Below are 25,212 nucleotides of genomic sequence, written 5' to 3'. Positions count from 1 at the left end.
ATGTTGTCCCCCCTGGGCTGAGCAGCAGATCTGCAGTGTCCTCATCACACTGCACTCGGGTTTCTGGGCAGGCCAGGAGCTGCTGGGGGCAGTCAGAGATGGTTGCCTGGTGACACCTCTGGGACTGGGCCAACTGGATCTGCGTGGTCCATCATGGCCTTCGCTACGGGCCAGCGGCTCCACTGGGCTGCTGCCTGGTGGGGAGGGGCCTCTCCAAAGCACTTCCACATCCCCCCCAGCGCAGGCTCCCACTACTGAGAGGGGGACACAGGAGAGTCCCCATCCTGTCCTCTCCGTGTCGTCCCTGGTGCTGGCAGCAGCTGGTGGGCACCAGTCCGGTCCCGGGAAGCCGGAGAGGGGGATCTGGTGCTTCGGGCTGTCGCGTAGCCCGGGTCAAACGGGAGCCGGGACGGTGCCGTAGCCGCTAGGTGGGACGAGGCGGGTCCCGGTGCATGGGGCGGGGCTGGGGCCATACCCTCTGTGTAAGGTGGAGCCGTGCCGGTACCGGTGACGGTACGCGGGGTCGTGCCGGTGCGTGGGGCGGGCTCGGTATCGATGCCGGTGCCGTAGCCGGTGCGTGGGGCGGGGCCGCTGCCGGCACGCGGGGTGGGGCCATGCCGGTGCCGTAGCCGGTGCGTGGGGCGGGGCCGGTGCCGATGCCGGTGCCGTAGCCATAGCCGGTAACGCGGGGCGGGGCCGGTGCCTATAACGGTGCCACAGCCGGTACGCGGGGCGGGGCCGGGGCCGTAGCCGGTAGGCGGGGGGCGGCCCCATGAGGCGGTGAGGCGGCGGCGGGGTGCGGGATGGCGGCGGGGGGCGGGGGGCGGCCGCCGGGCCCGGAGCCGTGGCCGGAGCCCTACGTGCAGACCCGAATCTTCAAAATCATCGTGATCGGCGATTCCAACGTGGGCAAGACCTGCCTGACCTTCCGCTTCTGCGGCGGAGCCTTCCCCGCCAAGACCGAGGCCACCATCGGCGTGGACTTCCGCGAGAGGACGCTGGAGATCGAGGGCGAGCGCATCAAGGTGGGCATCGGCCCCGGGGCTGCGGCAAAGGCCCTGCCCTAGCATCCCTGCCCTAGCATCAGTGCCGGCACTGGGGCCGTTCAGCATCCCTACACCGGCGCCGGGGCTGTCTGGCATCCCTGCCTTAGCATCCCTGCACCGGCGCCGGGGTTGTTCGGCATCCCTGCCGTAGCATCCCTGCACCGGCGCCGGGGTTGTTCGGCATCCCTGCCTTAGCATCCCTGCACCGGCGCCGGGGCTGTCTGGCATCCCTGCCTTAGCATCCCTGCACCGGCCCCGGGGCTGCTCAGCATCCCTGCCTTAGCATCCCTGCACCGGCGCCGGGGCTGTCTGGCATCCCTGCCTTAGCATTCCTGCACCGGCCCCAGGGCTGCTCGGCATCCCTGCCTTAGCATCCCTGCACCGGCCCCGGGGCTGCTCGGCATCCCTGCCCCAGCGCCAGTACCAGCCCCGGGACTGCTCAGCATCCCTGTCCCAGCACCAGCCCCAGCCCCGGGGCTGCTCAGCATCCCCGCCAGCACCAGAACGGGGCGGGGCTGACCAGTATCCCGGCATCAGTACTGGCAGTGGGGCTGACCAGCATGGCTGCCCCAGCACCAGACCTGCCCAGGATCCCTGCCCCCAGTACCAGCCCCAGGGCTGGCCAGCACGCCTGCATCAGCAGAAGTACTGGCACCAGTATCCCTGCCCCAGCAGCAGCCCCTCATCTCTGCCTGAGCCCAGGGAGGGGGACAGGGGACAGTTTCCTGTCTCCATGGTGCAGAGCCCCCTCCACCACTGCCTTCTCTCCACCAATGGGGTTGCCACAGGCTGAAAGGGGAGCTCAGGGTGACCACTGTGTCCTCTTGCCCCCAACACCCAGCAGCCGCTCCAGAGGCTGGACCCAAAGCTGAGGGAGCCGGGGAGCTGGGGGTGGAGTTGGTGTGTTCTGGGAGGTGCAGATGGTTGTAGGCTGTCAGGAGCTGCACTGGGGGCCAGGAGCTGAGGGAAGCTAGCACTGGAGGGCTTGGCAGGCACGGATCTGAGCAAGGCTGGCAGCGAGCACCGGGGCAGGTGATGGCATCAGAGCTAGAACTGGATGGGTCTCCTACCTGAAGGCCACTGAGCCATGGTGTGACAGCAGTGTGAGGGCTGAGGGGAGACCCTCTGGCTCTCTACAGCTCCCCGAAAGGAGGCTGGAGCCAGGTTGGGGTTGGGCTTGTCTCACAAGGAACAAGAGACTGCACAGGAGGAAGGGACCCCAAGTTGCCCCAGGGGAGGTTTAGTTTGGACATTTCTTCCCCTTAAGGGTTGTCCAGGCCTGGACCAGGCTCCCCAGGGCAGTGGTGGAGACCCCATACCTGGAGGGGTTTCCAGGCTGTGGAGATGTGGTGCTGAGGGACATGGCTTGGTGGTGAACTGGTAGTGCTGGGTTCATGGTTGCACTCCATGAGCTGAAAGGTCTCTTCCAAGCAAACATTCCCAGGAGCTGAGGCAAACCCCAGGAGCTGAGGCACTCATCACCATCAAAGTGGAGCTGCTATTGGTGGGTAAGAACTTCAGCTATGCTTTTAACGCCCATGGTTTTCCTGTCTCTCCTTGAAGAGCTGCTTTCTCTGCCTCCCCCAGCTCTAGCCCACCCCTTGCAGCCCTGGTGTAAAGGCTGGCACCCAGCCTGTCCTGCTGCCACCAGCCAGGGAACCTTGCCAGGCTTTCTACCTCTGGGCATCATTTCTGCTCCAGCAGGCAGAGCAGGAGGCAGAGCAGCAAACTGTCCTCTTCCTGCTCTGGAGGGGAGGTGAGAGGTGGGACAGGTTCCCAGATGGAACAGTCCAGCAGAGACTGGCTGGGAAATGAAGGAGCAGCAGCTCCTCCTTCCAGCATTTTTCTGCTGTGAAGGACTCTGGAGCAGGTGCTGTCTCAGTGGGGCACAGCGTGGTTTGGATTGACCCCAGACACTTGCTTGGGAAACTGCTGCTTCCAAGCTTCCAGACATGACCTGCAAGGGCAGAACTCAGAGTCACGGACTGACAGCAGTGGGCTGGAAGTGACCTCTGGAGTCATCTGCTGAAGCAGGGCAACCCAGAGCTGCGGCCAGATGCCTTTTGAACGTCTCTGTGGAAGGAGACTTCACAGCTTCCCTATGCAGCCTGCGCCTGCGCTCAGTCACCCTCACAGATCACTGCATCTCCTGATGCTCAGGTGGAATCTCCTGAGCCCCAGTTTGTGCCTGTGTCCCTTGTCCTCTACTGGGCACAACTAGGCAGAGCTGGGCTCCATCCTCTTTGTGGTCTCAGGTATCTATAGTAAGATTTCCTCTCCCTTGAGCCTAATCTTTGCCAGGCTAAACAATCCCAGCTCTGTCTTTCCTTGTAGGAGAGAGACTCCAGTCCCTTCATCATCTTCATGGCCCTTTGCTGGACTCTTTCTAAGAGTCAGAAGCTCTCATTAGCTCCTCACCCATCTCCAAGCAGAGCTCCATGCCCTCCTGCTGCTCTCACACAAGGGGTGGTTCTTTCTCCTCATCCTTCACCCTGACTCTGGGGAACAGTTGGGTTTTGTTTTAATTAGAGAACTCCAGCTTGGAAGGGACCTCAAGGATCATCTGGTCCAACCTTTCTTGGCAAAGGCATGGTCTAGACAAAATGACTCATCTGTCCAGCTGCATCTAATGGTGTAGGATCAGGTTGACAAATGTCCTGATCTGGCACAGGAGCTGAGAAGTCCTTTGTGTGGTTCTTCTCTGTGGTGGGGATGGAGGTCAATGCATTGGGAAAAGGACAAGAAGCAGGGACCAGCACTCCCTGATCACAGCTGTGATGTGATGTGATGTGATCTCTCTTCCTAGATGAGCTGGGCTTGCTTGGTAGAATTCCACAAGCATGTGCACTGTCAAACACAGCCCTGGGCACTGTCAGTGTACAGCCCAAAGCTTGTGGCACCCACCCATCCATCCAGGTTCATCTAATGAAAGGTTTCTTCTCCCTGCAAAGCCGACTGCGCCTGTGCCCTGCCTTGGGGCAGTGTGGTCAAAGATGGACCTGCAGGAAACCCTCTTCCATGCCAGGTTGGGTAGGGCTTTGAGCAACCTGCTCTAGTGGAAGGTGTCCCTGCCCACGGCAGGTGGGTTGGACTAGCTGATCTTTAAGGTCTCTTTCCACCCAACCCATTCCGTGGTTCCTGCAGGGAGCTGAACAGGGCTGCCTGCTTGCCAAGCAGCAGGTCCTGCCCCGGGGGGCGGCCCCTCGGTGCTCCCGTAGCCATCTTCCCTGTCTGCTTTGCTTCCCAGGTGCAGGTGTGGGACACGGCTGGGCAGGAGCGGTTCCGCAAGAGCATGGTGGAGCACTACTACCGCAACGTCCACGCCGTCGTCTTCGTCTACGACGTCACCAAGATGTCCTCCTTCACCAACCTCAAGACGTGGATCGAGGAGTGCAACGGCCACGCCGTGCCCGCCCTGGTGCCCAGGGTGCTCGTTGGCAACAAGTGTGACTTGAAGGACCTGATCCAGGTGCCGTCCAGCATGGCCCTCAAGTTCGCCGACGCTCACAACATGCTTTTGTTTGAGACCTCGGCCAAGGACCCTCAGGAGAGCCAGAACGTGGACGCCATTTTCATGTGCCTGGCCTGCCGGCTCAAGGCCCAGCGCTCGCTGCTCTGCCGGGACCTGGAGGGGCGGCCGGGCCCGGGCCGCCGCCTGCCGCCGGTGCACGACGGCGCCGGTAAATCCTCCTGCCCGTGCTGAGCGGGGTCCAGCCCCCGGCACCGGCCCCCCAATAAAGGCTCTGCGGCCCCACTCAGCTCTGCCTCTTGCTTTGCGCGGCTCGGCTCGCTCTGGCCGCGCTCGGCTCGGTTCGCCTCTGCGTTCGGTTCCGTCGCTCTCGGCTCGGTCGGGCTGCGGCCGAGCTCGGCTACGCTCGGGCCAGATCGGCCGCGCTCGGGTTGGCTCGAGGCCGCTCGGGTCGGGTCGGCTGCACTCGGCTCACTCCGACTGCGTTCGGCCAGGCTCGGCTGGGGCGGAGCTCATCGCGCATGCGCGGCGCCGGGGCGCAGGCGTAGTGCCGGCCGGCTCCGTCATGAAGTAAGTCGGCGGGACGGGACGGGAGGGGGGTTCGCTCGGTCCGGCACGGCTTGGCCGCTCCCGGCGCTGACGCTGTGCCCTTGCCCGCAGCCCCCTTACGAAGGTGAAGCTGATCAACGAGCTGAACGCGCGGGAGGCGGAGCTGGGCGTGCAGGAGGCCGTGTCTTGGCACGCCGAGTACAAAGACAGCGCCTGGATCTTCGTCGGTAAGGGCCGGGGGTGGTGGGACCGTGCCCACCGGCCCTGTGCGGTACCCCGGCCCGCTTCCCTGCTCTCTCTGTTTCCGCAGGCGGGTTGCCCTACGAGCTGACGGAGGGGGATGTCATCTGCGTCTTCTCACAGTAAGTGCTGCAGCCCCCCGCGCCCCCCGCCCTGCCCCGCCGCCGCTGCCCCGGCTGCTGAGCGTCTGTTGCAGGTACGGGGAGGTCGTTAACATCAACCTGGTGCGGGACAAGAAGACCGGCAAGTCCAAGGGCTTCTGCTTCCTGTGCTATGAGGACCAGAGGAGCACCATCCTTGCTGTCGACAACTTCAACGGGATCAAGGTGAGCAGGGCAGCTCGGAACGTGGTCCTGGCTGCCTCCCTGGGCACCAAGGGGAGGCCTGGCTGCTTGGGCTGCAGCTCGGTGCCTTCCCTGATGGTGTAACTTCTGCCCCAGATCAAAGGAAGGACCATCCGAGTCGACCATGTGGCAAACTACCGGCCCCCCAAAGACTCTGATGACTTAGATGACATCACCAAAGCCCTCCACGCCAAGGGATGTGGGGTTAAAACACCACCTCATTCATCATCTGATTCCCTCTCAGAAGATGACAGTGTGCCTGTGAAAAAGCAAAAAGGTGAGGCATGTTCTGGCCAGGGGTTTCTGCATGGAGCCCTCAGCCTTGTGAGAGGAACACCAAGGAGAGAGCCACAGTTTGGATGTCCTGGCTGCCTGCTGTCATCTATGGGGTGCCCAGGTTGCTGTGTCCAACCCTTGTCTGTGAGTGTCTTCTCCCATGCTCCAGAGAGCTGGATCTTGCAGACAATAACAGCATTTTTCCTGGGAAGAAGCTGCCCAGGGTCACTGAAGGTGGAGCAATGCTGGGAGGGATTGGGAAAAGCATCTCTTGATCCTAATGTCTGGCTGCTGCTGTAGGACTGGAGTGCTGCAGGGGTGAGGAATTTGGCCTGTGTGAAGTAATGGAGTGGAACAGGACAAAGCTAGCAGAGCTAGATGGGATTCTGTGCCTGGAAAGGGAAGCTAAAGAAGGGCAGAGGGGTTGGACTAGTTGACCTTTCAATATCCCTTCTGACCAGGATGAGAGAGAATGGCTGCAAGTTGCATGTCCAAAGAAAGATAGCAAAGCTGTTGAAGGGTCTGGAGAATGGGGCTGGGGAGGAGCAGCTGAGGGAGCTGGGATTGTTCAGCCTGGAGGAAAGGAGGCTGAGGGGAGACCTTCTGTCTCTCTACAACTCCTGAAAGGAGGTTGGAGCCAGGTGGGGGGTGGTCTCTCCTCTCAAGGACAAGTGACAGGAGGAAATGGTCTCCATTTGCCACAGGGAAGGTTTGGGTTGGACATGAGGAACAAGTTCTTGCCCTTAAGGGTTGTACAGACCTAGCCCAGGCTGCCCAGCGCAGTGGTGGAGTCCCTGTCCCTAGAGATGGGGTTCAAAGCCATGGAGATGTCATGCTGAGGGTGGTGGTTTGGTGACCCGGCAGTGTTGAATTAGTGATCGGACTCCATGATCTGAAAGGTCTCTTGTAGTTATTCTGTGAAAGGCAGCAAGCTGGGGGAGCAGAGGTGGTGCTCACAGGTCTGTCCATGCTGAAGTTGACCCTTGTGTTCCAGAGGAGAAGAGCAGACAGGAGCGGCACAAGCCGAGCTCGCAGCCTGGGAAGAGGGTGGCTGCTGATGAGGAGACACAGCCCAGGGTCAAGATCAAGAAGGAGAAGGAGGACCCAGCCTATGAGCGCTACACCAGTGGGAGCCAGCAGCCCTGGAGGGGCTCTGACGGGAAGCCCTCGAGCAGGACCCAGCGAGAAGAGGACGAGCGGAAGCACCAGAGACCCTCAGAGAGGAGAGGAGGGGAAAAGAGCAGCCAGGACCAGAGAGGGCAAAGTAGTTCAAGGGAGGAGAGGGAGGCTAGCAAGAGGAGCAGGCGAGAAGAGTGTCCTGAGGGGGGCAGATCCCGGGAGCGTGGGGAGCACAGGCACAGGGAGCGGGGCTCTGCCCGAGGCTCCAGCCGCTGCTGAGCTCCAGGGGCTGGGGGAAGCCCTAACCCTGACTAAAGGCCTGCTTTGACCTTCTCCATGCTGAGGGAGAGGCCCTGAGCCTGCCCAAATACTTTCTCAGTTCCTCTCCATGATAAGAGAGGCCCCAAACCTGCCCCAAAACCTGCTCAGAGCCTCTCTTTGGGCCACCACAGATGGACTGTTCACTTCCACCACCTTCCATGTGGATTCTCCGCCATCCTGGGGCTGATCTTGTTGCCTGTGCCACCAGCTTGGTACAGCAGGTTTGTTGCCTCCCTGGAGCTGGTCTCTGGGAGCAGCAGGATATTCTCTCCTAAATCACTTGCTTTTGTCTGTCCTGGTTGGGCTGTCCCCACACTGCTTTCCAGGGAGAGGTCAGGAGGTGGCCTCTCGTCCTCCATCTTTGGGTGCTGAGCACCCACCCAGCAGCACCTGGCATCCGGGGGAGCCCCCAGAGCTGTGGTGCTGACTTGGGTCCAGTCTTGTATTCTGGTTTTGTTCAATAAATGCTACCTGGCCCCGGGAGTAGCCTTTCTCTCCCGGTAACCAGAGGTATATGTGGTTCTTACACTCTTTTGGGGCTGATTTGACCCCAAACGAGTAGTTGTCAGCACGGAAACGGGGGGGGGCATGGTGAAAGGGAGGGGTGAGTTAATTGGAACGGGGTGGTACAGGGCAGTAACCTCTGCTCTGGTTTCTGCTAGCTGCCCAGCAGTAGGAGCAGAGGAAACCGTGGGGGTTGTGTCCCCCCAGCAGCAGGAACGGGGCCCTGACAGCGGCCACGGGAGGGTGGTGGGGTTGGTGTGGTGATAGCTGAGCCCGGGGGCCCCGGCCTTCGCATGGCTCCATCCTTCTGTTATCCCCGGGGGTGACGGCGGCGGGGGAGCTCCCGATGAGAGGAGCCGGAGCGGCCGGCAGGGGGCGCCGAGCGCCGCCGAGCGCCGCCGCGGCGGTTCCGGTTCCGGTGGCGGCGCCGCGGGTGTGTCCGGCCCCGCCATGCCATGTCCGCGCTCAACTGGAAACCCTTCGTCTATGGCGGGCTCGCCTCCATCGTGGCCGAGTTCGGTGAGGCGCCGCTGGCTGGGGGGGTGCTGGCGGGGGGCTCGTCGGGAGGGCCGGTCCCGGGGGGTGCTAACGGCGGCTCTCCGCGCAGGCACCTTCCCCGTGGACCTCACCAAGACGCGGCTGCAGGTGCAGGGCCAGAGCGCCGATGCTCGGTTCCGTGAGGTCCGGTACCGCGGCATGTTCCACGCTCTTTTCCGCATCTGCCGGGAGGAGGGCGGCCGAGCCCTCTACTCGGGGTAAGCACCGGGCGGCCCCGGCGGCGCGGGCTTCGGGCTCGGGTTCCACGAGCTCGAAGGCCTCTTCCGAGCCAGACGACTCCATGGCTCTGCGAGTCTGTGTGACAGACGCTCACACCTGATCAGCCTGCGCTGGTTGGAGATGTCCCTGCTGACTGCGGGGGGCTGGGCAAGGCGACCTCTGGGGGGCCCCTTCCAGCCCGATGTCAATCTGTCAAGGGCTGTGTGGGGACGCTCCAGGGCGCTCCGCAGGCTCCTGCGGTTGGCCCCTAGCAGAGCTGTGCTCCTCAGGAGTGTGTGAGCCACGGCAGGGCTACGCCTGGCCCAAACTGTGCCCCTCAGAGTCGAGGGTCTGGTGGGGGCCTGGCACTGATGTCCCTGAGGGGCAGTGCCACCCTTCTGGTGGTGCTCAGAGCTGTCTTCTGCTCCCTCTAAGGATTGCTCCAGCCTTGCTGCGCCAGGCCTCGTATGGCACCATAAAGATTGGCATCTACCAGAGCCTGAAGCGGCTGTTCGTGGACCGCCTGGAAGGTCAGTGGTGGTCAAGGTGGCACCTCTCCTGTTCCCTGTGCCCTCTGGTGTGGCTCCTTCCTCTCTTCTCCCTCCCAGCCTTGGGTTCCCACAGAAACTGAGATTGGTTTTGACTCCACGCTGGGGTTCTGTTGACGTAGCAGCAGCAGGGGTGGGTCGGGACAAATGTGGCTCTCGCTGGGCTTGGTGCACAGTCTCCAGCACTCTGCCCCGCCAGCCAGCTCTGGTTTACAAAGTCAGAGACAAAAAAAGGTGCTGGTGGCCCTGGCTCATCCCTTCCTTCTGCTTAGTCTCAGGGGAGTCATCACCTGGCATCACTGCTGATCAATAGCTAACTGGTTGGGGGCAAGAGGATAGGGTCAGGCTCTTCCGACCTGGTCTATCCTTATCCTATCCTTATTCTATCCTATCCTTATCCTATCCTTATCCTATCCTTATCCTATCCTATCCTAGTCTTCTCAGTGGTGCTCACTGACAGGACAAGGGGCAATGGGCTCAAACTGGAACCCAGGGGGTTCCTTCAGAGGATGAGAAAATTCTTGTGGTGTGAGGCTGCTGGAGCCCTGGAGCAGGCTGCCCGGAGAGGCTGTGGAGTCTCCTTCTCTGCAGAGCTTCCAAACCCAGCTGGCCATTGTGATTCTTTGGGTGACCCTGCTTGAGCAGGGCATTGGACTGGATGATCTCCAGAGGTCCCTTCCCACCCACACCATGCTGGGATGCTGGGACCACATCCCATCTGTCCATCAGATGTGGGGCACAGATGAAGAGCTGCAGCAGTGAGTCTCTCCTGTGCTGCTGCTGGAGTCTTGGAGTCCTTGTGCCTGACTGCAGCACATCTGGGTGGGCTTTCTGTTCTGCTCTCCAGCTGTACCTCCAGCCACAGAGATGGGACTCTGTGTGCTCTTGACCTGTGTGCCTGTGGTAGGAGGGGCTTTTCCAGCTGCAGGCAGCTGCATTTTTCAGCTGTGAGTGCCAGTTTGTTGTTTCCAGCTGAGCAGAGTGCTTCTAGCTGTAGCGCTCTTTCACTTCCAGCTGTGAGCAGCAGCATCTCCAGCTGTAACAGCATTTCCTTTCCAGCTGTGAGTAGCAATGTTTCCAGCTGTGAGTAGCAGCCTTGCCTTTCCAGCTGTGAGTAGCAATGTTTCCAGCTGTGAGTAGCAGCCTTGCCTTTCCAGCTGTGAGTAGCAATGTTTCCAGCTGTGAGTAGCAGCCTTGCGTTTCCAGCTGTGAGTGGCAGCCTTTCCATCTGTGAGCAGCACTCTGAATGTGTGTCTCCCCACAGGCCTGGGGCAGCCAGTGGCCAGGTCTCCTCTGGGAAGTGCTGTGGTCAGTACCAGCAAGGGGCTCTGCCTTGCCCTCACCCTCATACTGAGCCTGGAAGTCTGGGATTGTGCCCCAGAACTAACTGCCTCTAACTCTCTCTGCCTGGGTTGCCTACTCTGTGTTTTCTCGAGGTGCCTGGGGCTCCAGATCAAGGTGCCTTGGGTGTCAGGTGGCCTTGAGAGGCGCTGGGTTGTCCCTCTCTGCCTTGGCTTCACGAGAGCTGCATCCTTGGATGCTGCAGTGCCAGATAACTGCTCCAGACTGTCGCCTAACAGCGGTGTTGGGTCAGTGGTTGGACTTGATGATCTCAGAGGGGTTTCCCAACCAAAACAGTTCTATGTTTCTATCACACAGACTCCTCCTTGGCTGCCCAGCCTGACCCACCACTCGGACCCACTCTGCTCTGAGTGCTTCAGCTCCTGCTTTCTGTCCCCAGCCGGGGTGGGGACATCCCTGCTGTCAGCTGGTGGTCACTGGCCAGGCCCTGCTCGTGCAGCTGCACCCTGTGATTTGTGACCCGAGCTTTCTGCTCTTCTCAGAGCTTCCTGCTTGTTCAGTGGGGTCTCTGCAGCTCCTCTTCAGGAGCTGACTTTCTCCTCTTGATTGCAGATGAAACGTTGCTCATCAATGTGATCTGCGGAGTGGTTTCAGGGGTGATCTCCTCAGCTATTGCCAACCCAACAGATGTGCTGAAGGTAAGAGCTGCTCCTGGCCACACACAGCTCCTGGCTATGGTTTGACATGCAGGAGAAGCTGCCTTCCACTGGAGACACATCTCTCCTAGCTGCAGGGAGGGAGAAAACATCAGTCCAGGAGGAGAAAACATCAGTGGGAGGGGAAAACAAAGCCACAATCTTCATGATGGCCAGGAGTGAGTTGTGAAATGCTGGTGAAGAGTCAATTCATGGACTTGATGGAGCTCTTAAAGAGCATGAAACCTTCTCTGGCAAGGGGTGGAGGCTCTCTTATCCTAACTGAGTAGGGTGGTGGAAGCCAGCTACTCCTCAGACTTTCTCAGCTCTGGTCACTCTTGGGCTTTGACCCTGCCACAAAGTCCTGCCTGTCCCATGGAGCAACTAGAGCCTGCTGGAGACTGCTTGGTCCCCTCTGTTCCCTGGTGCAGGGTCACTGAGCTCAGGGTAGCTCTTCCCTGAGCAGAGGGAGAACTTTCCCATGCTTCTCCTTGCCTGGAGCAACCTTTTTGGAGTGGGAAGGCCTTGCCTGTCACTTCTTGGTCCTGCCTGAGCATTGCACTGTGCTTCCACCCTGTCACTGTCCCTGCTCCTCACTGGCTGTCACCCTTTGCAGGGAGAGGGCAGGTGGGCAGTGATGTCTGCTCCAAGTTGCTCTGATGTTCTTCCTACCAGGAGGTCCACTGGGCTGCCACCTTTGGGCACTGATGCCATGCTGCTGATGCCATCCCCCTCCCCTGACTGTCCTGTTTCTTCCAGATCCGAATGCAGGCCCAGGGCAGCCTGTTCCAGGGTGGGATGATTGGCAGCTTCATCGACATCTACCAGCAAGAAGGAACCCGAGGCCTTTGGAGGGTGAGCACCAGCTGCTGGAACCTCCCACCAGCAGGAGAACTCAGAGCTGCCCCAACTCATTCTCTACACATGGGTGCAGCTCTTGGAGAGCCTTGAACCAAGGGTGGAAGCAAGGTTCTGGTAGCCAGACCAGCAGGAGAAGGGCTGTGGTGGAGTTTGGGGCTGTGCTGAGCCAGGCAGGGTTCTTGCTTCAAGGGCTGGTGTGTATCAGGTACAGAAGTGTTCTCTGAGTGTCCCCCAGTGTTTGGGGCTGGATCAGAGGGTCCTGCCTCAAGGGGGATGCTCAGCCTGGTGTGTCTTGGAGTCAGTTGGAGGTGAGACAATTCATCTGCTCCTGAGTTTAGAATAGAATAGAGGTAACCAGGTTGGAAGAGACCTCTGAGATCATCAAGTCCAACCTATCATCGAGCAGCTGAGCTCCTCATGGGGAGGGGGAGTTGTTCCCATGACCCCAAGGGACACCAGTGTCATCCAGTAACTTTCTGAAGTTCCAGAGGAACAAATTCATTCTGTGTGTCCCCCTGCCCAGTCTTACTCCTCTTGAAACTTGCTCTCTGAGCACACAGAGTAGGACAGAGTGGTGGCTTTGGGGGAAGCTGCTGACCATTACCAGTGCCGAAGCCTTGCTGGTTGGGTTTCAGCAGTGGCTCTTCAGCTTGGAGCTGCTTCCTGGTGCTGCTTTTCAGCACAGACATTAGTGGGGCCTGCACTTTGTGCTCTGTAGGGTGCTGGTGGTGGTGAGTGGGATACTAAACTGGGAGGATTGGCTGATACACCATTGGGCTGTATCAGCCAGACCTGGACAGAATGGAGAGCTGGGGGAGAGGACAGCCTCAGGAGGTTCAGCAAGAATAAGCACAGAGTCCTGCACCTGGGAAGGAAGAGCACCATGCACCAGTACAGATCAGGGACTGACCTGCTGGAAAGAAGGACCTTGGATTCCTGGTGGACAATAAGTTTAAGTAATCCATGAGCCAGCAGTGTGCCCTTGAGGCCAAGAAGGTCAATGGCATCCTGGGCTGCATTAAGAAGAATGTGGCCAGCAGATCAAGAGAGGTTCTTCTCCCCCTCTCCTCTGGCCTGGTGCGGCCACAGCTGGAGTACTGGGTCCAGTCCTGGGCTCCCCAGTTCAAGAGGGACAGGGAACTGCTGGAGAGAGTTCAGTGGAGGGCTGTGAGGATGAGGAAAGGAGTGGAACATCTGTCTGATGAGGAAAGGCTGAGAGACCTGGGCTTGTTTAGCCTGGAGAAGACTGAGAGGAGATGTTAGTGATGTTTATAAATAGCTGAAGGGTGGGGGGAAAGAAGAAGGTGCTGTCTCTTTTCAATGGTGTCCTGTGACCAGGGCAAGGGTCAGTGGACACAAATTGGAACTCAGGAAGTTCCATCTCAACATGAGGAAAAACTTCTTTGGTGTGAGGGTGCTGGAAGCCTGGAGCAGGCTGCCCAGAGAGGTTGTGGAGTCTCTTTCTCTGGAGAGCTTCAAAGTGGATCTGGCTGCATTCCTGCTCAAGGTGACCCTGCTTTAGGAGGGAGGTTGGACTCAGTGATCTCCAGAGGGCCCTTCCAAGCCAACAATCCTGTGTCTGTGTGACTGCTCTTTGTGCTCTGCAGGGTGTTGTGCCAACAGCTCAGAGAGCTGCCATCGTGGTGGGGGTGGAGCTGCCAGTCTACGACATCACCAAGAAGCACTTAATTCTGTCAGGCCTGATGGGTGACACCATCTTTGCCCACTTTGTGTGAGTACTGGCTGCAGCTGCCATGCTCTCCAGGCTTGGCAGGGGGCTGTGAAGCAGAGGAGCAAGGTGGGATTTAGGCTGGGATCTGTTCACGGAGCTCTGGATCTGCAGAGAACAGGCTTGGTACTTCTGAGGGACCTGCTGCATTGGCTGGGGCAGCTCAGAATTGACCACATGTACCCAGAGGGACCTCCCTGGGGAAGGAGCCTGGCAGAAGTGCTCTGGTGACATGAAATACCAGCTTGACTTCAGCTGGCTGGTGACCTGAGGTGCTGCTGCTCCATGTCTGGCCCTCTTGTGCACAAGGCAGGCGTTCAGGTGTGTGGCTGCTGCAGCAGTTGCTTGAAAATGCTGCTCCAGTCCCAGGCCCCCTTCTGGAGACACCATCAGCTTGTGGGCATTGCTCTGAGAGCTTTGGGAGGTTCACAGGACCTTGAGTGTCTTGATGGGTATTGCTCTGAGCAGGAGGTGAGTTAGGGACCTCCCAGAGTCTTCTTTCACCCACATGTTCCTGTTTTCCTGGCAGACACTTTAGCTGGAGGTGCTGCAGCTCTTCTCTGGGGTTTGCCTGCGGTGGGCTGAAGGTGACGAGCTCTAGACCATGCGTGGAGGGAGGAGGCTTGCAGCTGCATGCTCCCTTCTGCTGCCCTTGATCTTCCTCCTTCCCCACCCTGAGGAGATGTTTGCTCTGGGGAGAAGGATGTTGTGCTTCCAAGAAGCTGCCTTCAGGTCTGTGTCACCTCTACAGCACCCAGAGGACTTGCTGGATCACGGGCTGCCCTGGCAGAGACCCAGTGCTGGCTTCATGATGGACTGGGTTAGGCAGAGCTGAGGTGTCCTTTCTCCTGGCTATGAGGGTCCTGAGCTGGCTGGTTCCTCCCTCTGCCTGGTTTCTGGGTGGGAGCAAGGAGGAGCAGCTGACGTTTGTAGCTAAATGGCAGGGAAAGATGTTCTCTCGTGGCTACACCGAGGCCTGTCTGAGCTGGGATGGTGCCTTCAGAGCTGGGATGGTGTCTTCAGAGCTGCTCCTCTCCTCTCTTGCTGTCTGCAGGTCCAGTTTCACCTGTGGGCTGGCTGGGGCCATCGCCTCCAACCCGGTGGACGTGGTGCGGACGCGGATGATGAACCAGCGAGCCATCGTGGGCAGCACGGAGCTCTACCGGGGCACGCTGGACGGGCTCGTGAAGGTGGGGGCTGGCACGGGTGGGCAGAGCCCTCTGCTTGGGGGTGGCCAGGATCCAGCACCACACACCACTGGGATGAGCAGTTAGAACCATAGAATGGTTTGTGTTGAAGGGATCTTTCAAGGTCATCCAGTCCAAGCCCCCTGCAGCCAGCAGGGACGTCTGCAGCTATAGCAGGTTGCTCAGAGCCCCAACCAACCTGACCTGCGGTGGTGCCAGGCATGGGGCATCTCCCACCTCTCTGGGCAACCTGGGCCAGGCTCTCACCAGCCTCAGTGTAAGAATGAGGTAGCCAGGGTTGTGTCTTTAGCTGGTGGGATCAGCACTGGTCTGTAGGTTCCGCAGCCAGCAGGACGTGCTGGCCAGTGAGCGTTCCACACAACAGAGAAGGACCTAGAGCCACTCTTGAGGTCATCATCAGCTTTTGAGCATCCTTCTCCCAACCTTCTGGGCCAAAGCTTTGCTGGTGCTGCAGTTTGGTTAGGTTCACCTACTGTGAGAGATGCCTCCAGGAAATCTCCAGGAGCCCATCTGCTTCCTGCAGCAGCTCTAAGGGTCCATGACAGCACACCTGGTAGTGAGGAGATGGGCAGTGTGGAATTCCTGTGTCTCAGAACTGCTTTGTCTCTTCTCTCCTCCCAGACATGGAAGAGTGAGGGCTTCTTTGCACTCTACAAAGGTTTCTGGCCCAACTGGCTGAGGCTTGGTCCCTGGAACATCATCGTATCCTTCAGTGTGGGCATGGGGTGGGCAGGAGAGGACCCAGCTGGGAGGGGAGGCACAGAGCAGACACCCTGGTGGGACACCTCTTTGTCCTGTCCACTTCAGGCTGCACAGCCTGGAGCACACTGCCTGTCCTGCCTAGACAGGCACGAGCTGGGCATGGCTACTGCTGGTTCCAGTGACAGAAGGTGGCGCTGCCTGTGGCTGCTGCTTCCAACAGCTCCGGCAGGGACTTCAGCACACATCTTGGGGGAGTTGCTGGGGAGTGAGTGCTTGGCTTGAGACTTCTTTGGTCTGAGTTTGTGGAGGTGCTGCACATCAGAGATGTCAGGAGAACCTGCTGCTGCTCCAAGATGGTGCTGATTTGCTCTGCAGAGCCAGTGCTGCTGTGTTGCTGGACCAAATAATAGACCCACAGACTGGTTTGGGTAGGAGGGCACCTTCAAAGCTCATTCAGCCCAACTGCCCTGCAGTCAGCAGAGACAGCTGCAGCTAGAGCAGGCTGCTCCAATAACCTGACCTGGGGCATCTCCCACCTCTTGGGGCAACCTGGGCCAGGCTCTCACCACCCTCAGTGTCAAACATTTCTCCCTTCTCTCCAGTCTGAATCTCCCTCTTCGAGTTCAAGCCATCACCCCTTGTCCTGTCCCAGCTTTCTGATTGACCTCCTGAAGTCCTGAAAGGCCACCAGAAGGTCTCCCTGGAGCCTTCTCCAGGCTGAACAATCCCACCTCTCTCAGCCTGGCCTCACAGCAGAGGGCTTCCAGCTGTGGTCTCCTCTGGCCCTCCTCCAACAGCTCCATGTCTGTGCTGAGGGCTCCAGAGCTGGCCCCAGCACTGCAGTTTGGGTCTCAGCACAGCAGAGGGCAGGATCCCCTCCATCCACCCACACTGCTGGGGTGCAGGGTTCTCCTTGCCCTCTGAAGTCTGGGACATGACTCATTTTCATCAAGTCCCAGTCTGGGGTCAGAGCCACCTCCCATGCTCAGTGGTCTGGGCAAGCTGGGCCCGTTTGCTTTGAGGTCTGTTCCTGGTAGGTGTTGCCCCACAGCTCTCATCTCCCCATGCAGGCCAGAGGGGCATCCCTGTGCTGATGTCCACCTCGGCAGGCCTGGCCTGGTCCCCTCTGGAGGCCCAGAGCAGCTTCTGCAGTGTTTTGCCCAATTCCTTGACATTCCCTGCAGTTTTTTATCACATACGAGCAGCTGAAGCGCCTCCCGTTCTGACAGCTGCCTTCATCCCACCAGAGTCCTCCTCCAGACCTGCAGCAGCAAGTTCTGCTGCAGCCTCCCTCTTCATTTCACCCCCCCCCCCCCCATGGTTTGATGTCTGGGTAGATGTGGGTCTGGGCTCTCCTCCTCCTCCCCCCAAACGCACGGTCCCCGGAGCACGGCCTGGCTGGAGGGTAGCTGGGTGGTGCCATCAGCTGCGGGGTTGGTCACGCAGTGTTCATGGGGTACAAGTGTCTGGGCCCAAAGTGATGTCTTCTGTGAAGATCTGTGGGTTGTGGTGGCCTTTAGGTGCAGCTGAGGTTTGGGGGTTGGCTCGGGGCCGGGGTTGGTGCCGTGCCTGTGGGGAGAGGCTGGGGGCTGGGCAGGTGCTGTTGTGTTTCCTCCAGAACTGTAACCTCATTAAATTATTTATTGACTGGGCTGGCTGGGGACCCTGGTGGTGAGGATTTACAGCAGGGCTCTCACAGAGCAGGTGGCTGCTCTGCTCCTGAAGAGAATCACAGCCTGGTCTGGTCTGGGTTGGAAGGGACCTGGCTTAATGGCCATGGTGGTGTTATGTCCATGCTTTGACTCGATGATCTTAGAGGTCTTTTCCAACCATAACAATTCCATGATTCTGTGATTAAAGATCATCTGGTTCCAACCCCTCTGCTGTGGGCAGGGACACCTCTGATGAGACCAAATTGCTCAAGGCCCCATCCAACCTGGCTTTGAACACTCCCAGGCTTGGGGCCTCCACAGCTTCTCTGGGCAACCTGTTCAAGTGCCTCACCACCCTCATGGGGAAGAATTTCTTCCTGATGCCTCATGTAAATCCAGCTCCTTCCAGTTTGAGGCCATCACCCTTTGTCCTGTCACTCCATGCCTGCTGTGTGCCATGTCGTGCCCAGGCCCTGCTCTCAGCCTCTCCCCAGGTTACTGTTTGACAGAACAGCTTCACTCTGCCCCATTTCCTGGCTGCCAGCTGGGATTTTTCCAGCTCAGGGGGCAGGAACAGTGGCTTGGAGCTGTTTAAAGGGACAGGGCAGTCCCAGTCACATACCAAAGATCACAGAATCCCAGAATGGTTTGGGTTGGAAGACCACCTAGTTCCAAGGCCCCCACCATGGGCAGGGACACCTCCCACTCGAGCAGGTTGTTCAAGGCTTCATCCCACCTGACCTTGAGCAGCTTCAGGGAAGGGGCATCCACAACCTCCCTGTTGCAGTGTCTCACCACCCTCATAGTGAAGAGCTTCCTCCTAATGTCCAACCCACATCTCTCCTGCTCAGGTTTGATACCATTGCCCCACGGCCCTATCACCACAGGCCCTTGGAAGCATCTGATCCAACCCCTCTGCTCCAGCAGGGTCACCCACAGAAGGTTGCCCAGGATCACAGTGCCCAGGTGGGGGCTCTCTTGGCTTGTTCCCACGTCAGAGCAGGGCAGTGGTTCTGCTCAGGTGCCTGGTGCTTGGCTGGGGGATGTCCCCCACCCGCTGTGTGCCACGGTGGCAGCTTCCTGCCCAGGTACTCGCTGCTCAACCCCCGCTCCAGGGTTGTCTGGAAACGTGGCTGGAGGGAGGGCCCTCCGTGGGCACAGCGGGCGCTGAGAGAGCTCTGGTGACTTCAGCAGCTGCAGGCTGGGCACAGCTCCTCTCCACAGCTTGGAGACACCACGGCTGCCACCCTGACACCCAGGGGCTGGTGAGCTCTGCCTGCTGAGACGCCCCGGGTGAGGGATGCCCTAGAACTGGGCTGGGGAGGTGGTGTGGATGGGTAGAAGAGCCATGAGCACCGAATCAGCCCTGGGAATCATCCTGGCTGTGCTGGCCCCGCTCGTCATCGCTGCCAACGCGGTGGTGGCCGTGGCTCTCCTCCGCCTCATCCAGAAGAGCAGCTCCAAGGGGCTCTACTTCGTCCTGAACCTCGCCGTCGCCGACGCCACCGTGGGCTTCACGGTGGTGGGGCTGGTGATAGACGAGTTCTCCCAGACCGTGAACCGGCCCCAGGTCTTCTGCGTCCTGAGAATGGCTTTCGTCACCTCCTCTTCGGCCGCCTCCGTCCTCTCCCTGGTCCTGGTGGCGAGTGACAGGCACCTGGCCATCAGGAAGCCCTTCCACTACCTGCAGCTGGTGACGGGCACGCGCGTGGGCCTGCGCCTGCTGGGGGTCTGGCTGGTCGCCGTCCTCGTCGGCTTCCTCCCTGCCCTCAACCCGCGCTTCCAGAAGGTCTCTGCCCACGCGAAGTGCTTCTTCTTCGGGGTCTTCCATCCCGCCTACATGCTCACCGTCTTCTGCGTCGGCTTCCTCCCGGCGCTCTTCGTCTTCGCCTACCTCTACTGCGACATGCTGAAGGTGGCCTCGGCGCACGTGCAGCAGATCCTGGAGGTGCAGCAGGCCGGGCTGGCGGGGGGCTGCCCGCCGCCGCGACCCGCCGGCGAGGTGAAGGCCATGCGCACCGTGGCCCTGCTCATCACCTGCTTCACCCTCTCCTGGCTGCCCTTCTTCATCGTCAGCATCCTGCAGACCGCCTGCTCCAGCTGCTACACGCACGGCGTCGTAGAGAACTACCTCTGGCTGCCCGGGCTCTTCAACTCCCTCCTCAACCCCCTGCTCTACTCCTACAGGCAGAAAGATGTCAGGCTGCAGCTCTCCCAGTGGGTTGCTGGGGTGAAGAGGAGAATCTTCCTCCGCCTGGGCAATGGCCGCCGCTGCCCGGACAGAGGCGCCAAGGCTCTGCCCACCGTGTCCTGCCTGCAGCTCCAGGGCTGACTCGGTAAGGAGCAGATGGCACCAGCTCTCCAGCTCATCTCCTGCAGGCTTTTTGCAGTGGTGCCCAGAGACAGGACAAAGGGTAACGGGCTCAAAGTGCTGAGGCCACATCTGGAGTCGTGGGTCCAGGTCTGGGCTCCCTGGTTCAGGGACAGGGACTTGGCTGTAGAGGGTGCTGCAAAGATACTGAGGGGACTGGAAGACCTTTCTTAGATGGAAAGACTGAGAGAATTGGGGCTTTTTAGGCTGGAAAAGCAGACTGAAAGGGGATCTCATCAATGCTGATCAATACTTCAAGGGTGGGTGTCAGGAGGATGGGACCAGCCTTGTTTCAGTGGTGCCCAGTGAGAGGATGCACACACAACTGGAACATAAGTTCTAACACAGGGAAGTGTAAACACAGGGAGAAACTAATTTAAGGGTGAGGGAGCACTGGAATGGGCTGCCCAGAGAGGTGGTGGAATCTCCTCTGGAGACATTCCAAACCCACCTGGATGCATTCTTGTGTTACCTTCTCTAGGTGAACCTGGGGGCAGTGGGGTTGGGCTCTGATTTCCAGAGGACCCTTCCAACCCCTAACAGGAGGGGATTGATTCTGTGACTGTGCTGTGATCTCTGGGCCCACCAGCTGTGGAGGAGGTCACAGAATGAGTGGGACTGGTAGGGATGCTAATTTGTAGACATCAGCATGCCCCAGTTCCAGCCTGCCCAGGGCACAGCCTATGTCCAACCAGCCAGCCCCAGGGGAGATTCACCTGGAGAACTTCAGCAGAAGCAGCCTGATGTCTTCTGGGACCAAGCCCTCAGTCCTTACTCCACAGTCTGAAATGTGCCACCCGGCTTCTCCTGCCCACATCTAGGAACTACCAGTCCTTCCTCTGTGCACAGCCCTCTGGGGACAAGCCCTGAGCACCTGGGACAGTGCTGGTACAATGATGGCCATTGGCCTGGGTGGCAGAGGCTGGGGGGAGCTGTGTGCGTGTCCTAAATCCATCAGGGACTATTCCCCTTCCTAAATCAACCTTGCAATCCTGCAGCCCTAGACTGGGCCACCTCCAAACTTACATCCAGAGAGGTGACAAGGTCAGCCCTGTGCCCACCCAAGGTATAGCTCTGGGCTTTCAGCTGTGGCACCGGGGCAGCAGCTGCTCCTTGGCAGCAGCTGGCTCTGCCTTGGAGCTGGCATGACAGCATGGTGCAGGGCAGCAGGGGCTGAGCTGTTGCTGTTTGGCCTGGGCTGTAAAATCAGTTAATGAATAACAGTCTGAGCAGAGGGGGGCATGGCTGCCCTAGAGAGCCCCAGGCAGCAGGGCTGCTGGGACCAACCAGATCTGGGTCTGCCAAGGTCCTTGGTTTGGATTGGAAGAGACCTTAAAGATCATCTAGTTCCAAATCTGCGTCATGGGCAGGGACACCTCCCACTAGGGTAGGTTGCTCAAGGCCTCATGGAACCTGGCCTTGAAGACCTCCAGGGAGGGGGCATCTACAGCATCCTTGGGCTACCTGTTCCAGTGTCTCAGCACCCTCACTCTAAAGCACTGCGGCCATGGTGATGTTTAACTGCTTCCTATAAACCTGGGTCCATTTAATCCAGAGAGCAAGAAAAGATCCCTTAAATGAGGTTTCTAGCAGAGAGGTTTCCCTCAAAAGAGATTTATCAGATAAGAGGTTTCTCTTGAAAAATGTTTCTTACCTTTCTCCCTAGTATTGGGTGATAGAAGGAGAGGAAATGGTCTGAAACTGTGCCAGGGGAGAGTTAGGTTGGAGATTAGGAACAGTTCCTTTCCTGCAAGAGTGGTCAGGCACTGGAACAGGCTGCCCAGGCAGGTGGTGGAGTCCCCATCCCTGGAGGGGATGTGGCCATGGCACTTTGGGACAGGGTTTAATGGCCATGGTGGTGTTGGGTTGATGGTTGGACTCAATGATCTTAGAGGGCTTTTCCAACCCAAACTATTCTGTGATTCTAATCTGAAATGAAGGTGTCATGCACAGAAGCAGCCCTTGGTTCCACCTCTCTTCTTGTCCCACCAGCAGACATGAAGGCTCAAGACCATATCCAGCAAGAGGCAAAAATCAAAGAGCCTTTCGCACACAAGGTCCTCTGAGGGGTTCACCTCAGCTGAGGAAAGGCCTCAGAGCAGCTATTGCAGGGCAGTTGCTGCTGCTGGCTGCACAACATGAAGTGAGCCCAAGAGAAGCCTCCACAGAGGGCTGTGTGGGTGGGCTGGTGCCTGGTGGGTGGATCTAGCAGGTGGATCCAGTCTGATTGGGTGTTGGAGATCCACAAACCATCTGTCTGCAAGCTGTTTGCTGCCTGCTCTTGAAGCTGAGCTCCAGAGACGCCTGGCACATGGGCCTCATGCTGCCTCCACCATGGTTCTGCTGCCCACAAGGGTGGTGATGGCTTGGAGGGGAGTTCAGACACTTCTCCAAGCTCTTGTGTGGATGGAGGACATGGTGCAGCAGGACACAGATGATGGTCCCACCGTGGAGAATCCCTTGCTAAGCACCAGCATTGCTTTGCTAACCACTCTCTTCAAGCCTTGGGTAGGGGAGACCTTCTGGCTCTCTACAACTCCATAAGAGGAGGTTGGATCCAGGTAGGGGTTGGTCTTTTCTCCCAAGGAACAAGGGACAGTTGCCCCAGGGGAGGTTGAGGTTAGACATGAGGAAAAATTTCTGCCCCCATAGAGTTGTCAAGGCCTGGCCCAAGCTGCCCAGGGTAGTGCTGGAGCCCTCATCTCTGGAGGGGTTTCAAAGCCATGGAGATGGGGTGCTGAGGAACATGGTTTGGTGGTGCACTGGCAGTGCTGGGTGAACAGCAGGACTTGAGGAGCTTAAAGGTCTTTTCCAACCAAAACAATTCCATGATCTTGTGGAGGGGGTGATCACAGGCTGGAATACTTGGAGCTCCGTTCCTGGAAGATGCCTCCAGATCCTAGTGGGACAGCCTGGACCAGCAGTTGTTCTTCTTGTGACCTTGTGTTTTCATCACCTGTCCTGGGGAGCATCTGTCCCCCTGCTCCACCACCCAGTGACTCTGTGTTCTGAGCCCTGTGCACCTGCTAGGAGCACTGCAGAGGCTACAGGAGTGTGGCTGGATGAGGGTGGACACACCTGAGGCTATGGGGCAAGCAGGGACAGATAAATCCTGCCCTGAGGGAAGAAGAGGGAAAGGCTGAAGAGCATTTCCTCTGCTTGCTGTCCTTCAGCTAATAAACTCTTTGCTAATGGCCTGTTCTTTTTTCCCTGTGAGCTGAGGGAAGCTGGCTATTCACACCCCCACCCAGTTTCTGGAGGGGACACCTCTGGTTTGTGTCCAAATCTGCCTCTGGTTTACGTCAAGCACCCAGAGGAAGCATTTGCTCCAAAGCTGACTGAATGTTGCTGTCTTGATGCTCTCTGAATTCTTGTGTCTTGTTTCTGCTTATTTTAACCTCCAAGGTCATTCAGTCCTTTAGTCTCAGGCATCTTCCAACCTCCTTATGCTGGTTTCAGAACAGTTCGTTATTTCAGCCCAAAAGTTAACTCCATCCTTCCCACATCACATCCGGGGAGCCGCAGCGCCATGGCCCCTACCCAGCCCACTCTACTGCGGGCCAGACCAGCATCGCCCGCCAGGCTTGGCAGAGCTGTGCCTTGGGTGAGGGCAAGGGCAGGTGGCTGTGGCTGCTCAGGAGAGGCAGAGGTTTAGCCCGGGAGCGCTGGGCCTGCAGGACCGAGCAGGGCGGGCGTGGCGCCGGGGATGGGGAACGACACTGGCAGACCCCGAGAAAGGCGGGGGAGCAGCGGCAGGACTAGCCCCGGGTTCTCCACCGGGACGCAGGTGACGGGCCCGGACTCGAAGGCCAAGAGGCGCCGCCGGTCCGGCAGAGCCTCAGGGCCGCGGCGGCTGCCCCTGCCCCGGCGTGCCGCCTGTGGGACCGCAGCCAATCAACGGCCGCGGAGGCTGCCGCCGTCCCGGCACGCCGTGCGCGCAGCGCCCCGCCCCGCCGCCGGGCCGCAGCCAATCAACGGCCGCGCAGGGAGCGCCGGGGCGCCGCTGGGCGGATGTCAGCGGAGGGCGGCGGCGGCGCGAGCCCGAGCCCGAGCCCGAGCCCCGCGGCTGGGGCCAGGCCGTGCGGCAGGGGCTGGCTGAGCGAGCCCGAACAGCGCGGGGCGGGGCCGGCCGAGCCCAGGCTGGGCGGTGAGTGCGGGGCCGGAGCGGGGCCGGGGCCGGGGGAACGGGGCCGTACCGGTCTAGGGTTGGGCGGTGAGCTGGGGGAACGGAGAGCAGGGTTTAGCCGGGCTGGGTTAGGAGAGCGGGCTCAGGCCGGGCGGTGAGTGCGGGGCCGAGGGGAGCGGGGCCGGGCGTAGCTGGGCGTAGGTGGTGAGTGAGAGCGGGGCCGTGCCGGGAGCCTCATTGTGTCTGGGCGGCTCGGCCGGGCCCGGCCCGGCCCCGGGAGCGTGCCCTCGGGAGCGGCTGAGCGGAGGTTGCGGCCCGACCTGCTGTGCCCACGGCTTGGGGTTGGCCGCTCGGGGAGCGGGGCGATGGCAGCGTTTTGGGCCAGTGCTTCCGTGGCTCTTCCTCGCCAGCCTGCTCCGCCCGGGGGGTTCTCCGGTCTCTCGCCGGCCGGGCGCACGGCTCGCCGGGCTGACCCGGCTGTTCCTTCCCGGGAGACGTCTCTGGATGTCGAGCTGTATGGCCTTCGCTGCTCTTCACCGACAGCATGACTCCATAGCGTATATAACAACAACCCGATGGGAATGCTCGGAGCATCCGGGGACCTGCTGGTGGCATCTCCAGTGCCTCGGGGGTCGGTGGGTAGTGGGGAAGCTGCCCTGAATATTTTACCCTGTGTGAGAAGTTTCCATGCAGCCCTTTGGGTTCAGTGATGATTAAAGTGTCACAAGAGGGAGGGACGGGTAAGTAGAGCTGAAAGAGATGATTTGAGCCTGGCTGCTGGTTACACAGAGCAGTTCCAGTGCTCCAAGAGCGGTGGGTCTGCAAGTGTTGCTTGGGGTTCTCAGCCAGGTTGGCTCTGTTTGCACAGCAAAGACAGAACTGGGGTTCAGATCATGGAATTGGTTAGGTTGGAAGCGTTTTCAGATCATCAAGTCCAACCCATAAGCCACCTCCCTCAGCACCACATCTCCACAGCTTTGGAACTCCTCCAGGGATGGGGACTCCAGCACTGGCCTGGGCGGCCTGAGACAGGCCCTGAAAACCCTCAGGGGGAAGAAACTGTTCCTCATGTCCGACCTAAACCTGCTGCTAGTTAATCAGGAAGGAACAAAAATAGCTTTGAAGGCTCCCACTCTCCTTGGCTTGTGCTCAGAGGAGCTGGTGAAGCCTGCAGATCCAGCTGAGCACCGGTGACGACATTCCTTCTATGTTCTACCTCTCAGGTGGATTTCTAGGAATCAGTTTTTAAGGCAGCTACTTTGCTTCAGCAAATGGTGTGGTTATAGTTGTGTTTGTTCTGCTTTTGCTGCTCCTAATCAATGCTTTTGGCTGTGCTGGGTTAAGGATTGGGATTTATGGTCTTAAAGGTCTTTCTCCAACCAAAACAACGCCAT

The 25,212-nt window shown here is 59.2% G+C and overlaps 5 protein-coding genes across 6 annotated transcripts in view; all 5 read left to right on the top strand.

Moving 5' to 3' along the window:
• The first annotated feature begins 803 nt into the window (after positions 1–803).
• Positions 804–4,788, top strand: RAB33A (RAB33A, member RAS oncogene family). The gene is made up of 2 exons (XM_054169549.1): positions 804–1,025; positions 4,294–4,788. The coding sequence occupies exons 1-2, from the start codon at positions 804–806 to the stop codon at positions 4,747–4,749; spliced, it is 678 nt and encodes a 225-aa protein (XP_054025524.1). The 3' UTR covers positions 4,750–4,788.
• Positions 4,789–5,164: 376 nt separating this feature from the next.
• Positions 5,165–7,786, top strand: RBMX2 (RNA binding motif protein X-linked 2; the record flags this gene model as incomplete). Its single annotated transcript, XM_054169577.1, has 5 exons — positions 5,165–5,291; positions 5,375–5,426; positions 5,501–5,630; positions 5,745–5,925; positions 6,919–7,786. Coding segments are annotated over 5 exons (894 nt in total), but the record flags the coding sequence as incomplete, so codon positions are not given.
• A 494-nt stretch (positions 7,787–8,280) lies between these two features.
• SLC25A14 (solute carrier family 25 member 14) lies at positions 8,281–16,975 on the top strand. 2 transcript variants are annotated; one of them, XM_054169657.1, is made up of 9 exons: positions 8,281–8,387; positions 8,476–8,623; positions 9,060–9,154; positions 11,087–11,172; positions 11,929–12,024; positions 13,638–13,762; positions 14,814–14,949; positions 15,589–15,669; positions 16,854–16,975. In XM_054169657.1, the coding sequence occupies exons 1-9, from the start codon at positions 8,324–8,326 to the stop codon at positions 16,893–16,895; spliced, it is 873 nt and encodes a 290-aa protein (XP_054025632.1). In that variant the 5' UTR covers positions 8,281–8,323; the 3' UTR covers positions 16,896–16,975. The 2 variants fall into 2 exon arrangements, 1 of the variants encoding a protein (XP_054025632.1); XR_008462706.1 differs by lacking the exons at positions 15,589–15,669; positions 16,854–16,975 and adding an exon at positions 14,289–14,491 and having other exon boundaries at positions 14,814–14,922.
• A 1,694-nt stretch (positions 16,976–18,669) lies between these two features.
• GPR119 (G protein-coupled receptor 119) lies at positions 18,670–19,653 on the top strand. The gene has a single exon (XM_009908258.2). The coding sequence runs from the start codon at positions 18,670–18,672 to the stop codon at positions 19,651–19,653; it is 984 nt and encodes a 327-aa protein (XP_009906560.1).
• A 4,084-nt stretch (positions 19,654–23,737) lies between these two features.
• Positions 23,738–25,212, top strand: part of ENOX2 (ecto-NOX disulfide-thiol exchanger 2) — a 33,542-nt gene continuing 32,067 nt past the window's right edge. Inside the window, exon 1 of the mRNA XM_054169451.1 lies at positions 23,738–23,839. The gene's annotated coding sequence lies outside the window, so the exon portion shown is untranslated. The remainder of the gene's footprint in view (positions 23,840–25,212) is intronic.

Source organism: Dryobates pubescens, chromosome 18 (assembly GCF_014839835.1).
Source record: "Dryobates pubescens isolate bDryPub1 chromosome 18, bDryPub1.pri, whole genome shotgun sequence".
Lineage (NCBI taxonomy): Eukaryota > Metazoa > Chordata > Aves > Piciformes > Picidae > Dryobates > Dryobates pubescens.
This window is presented reverse-complemented; position numbering and strand designations above follow the sequence as displayed.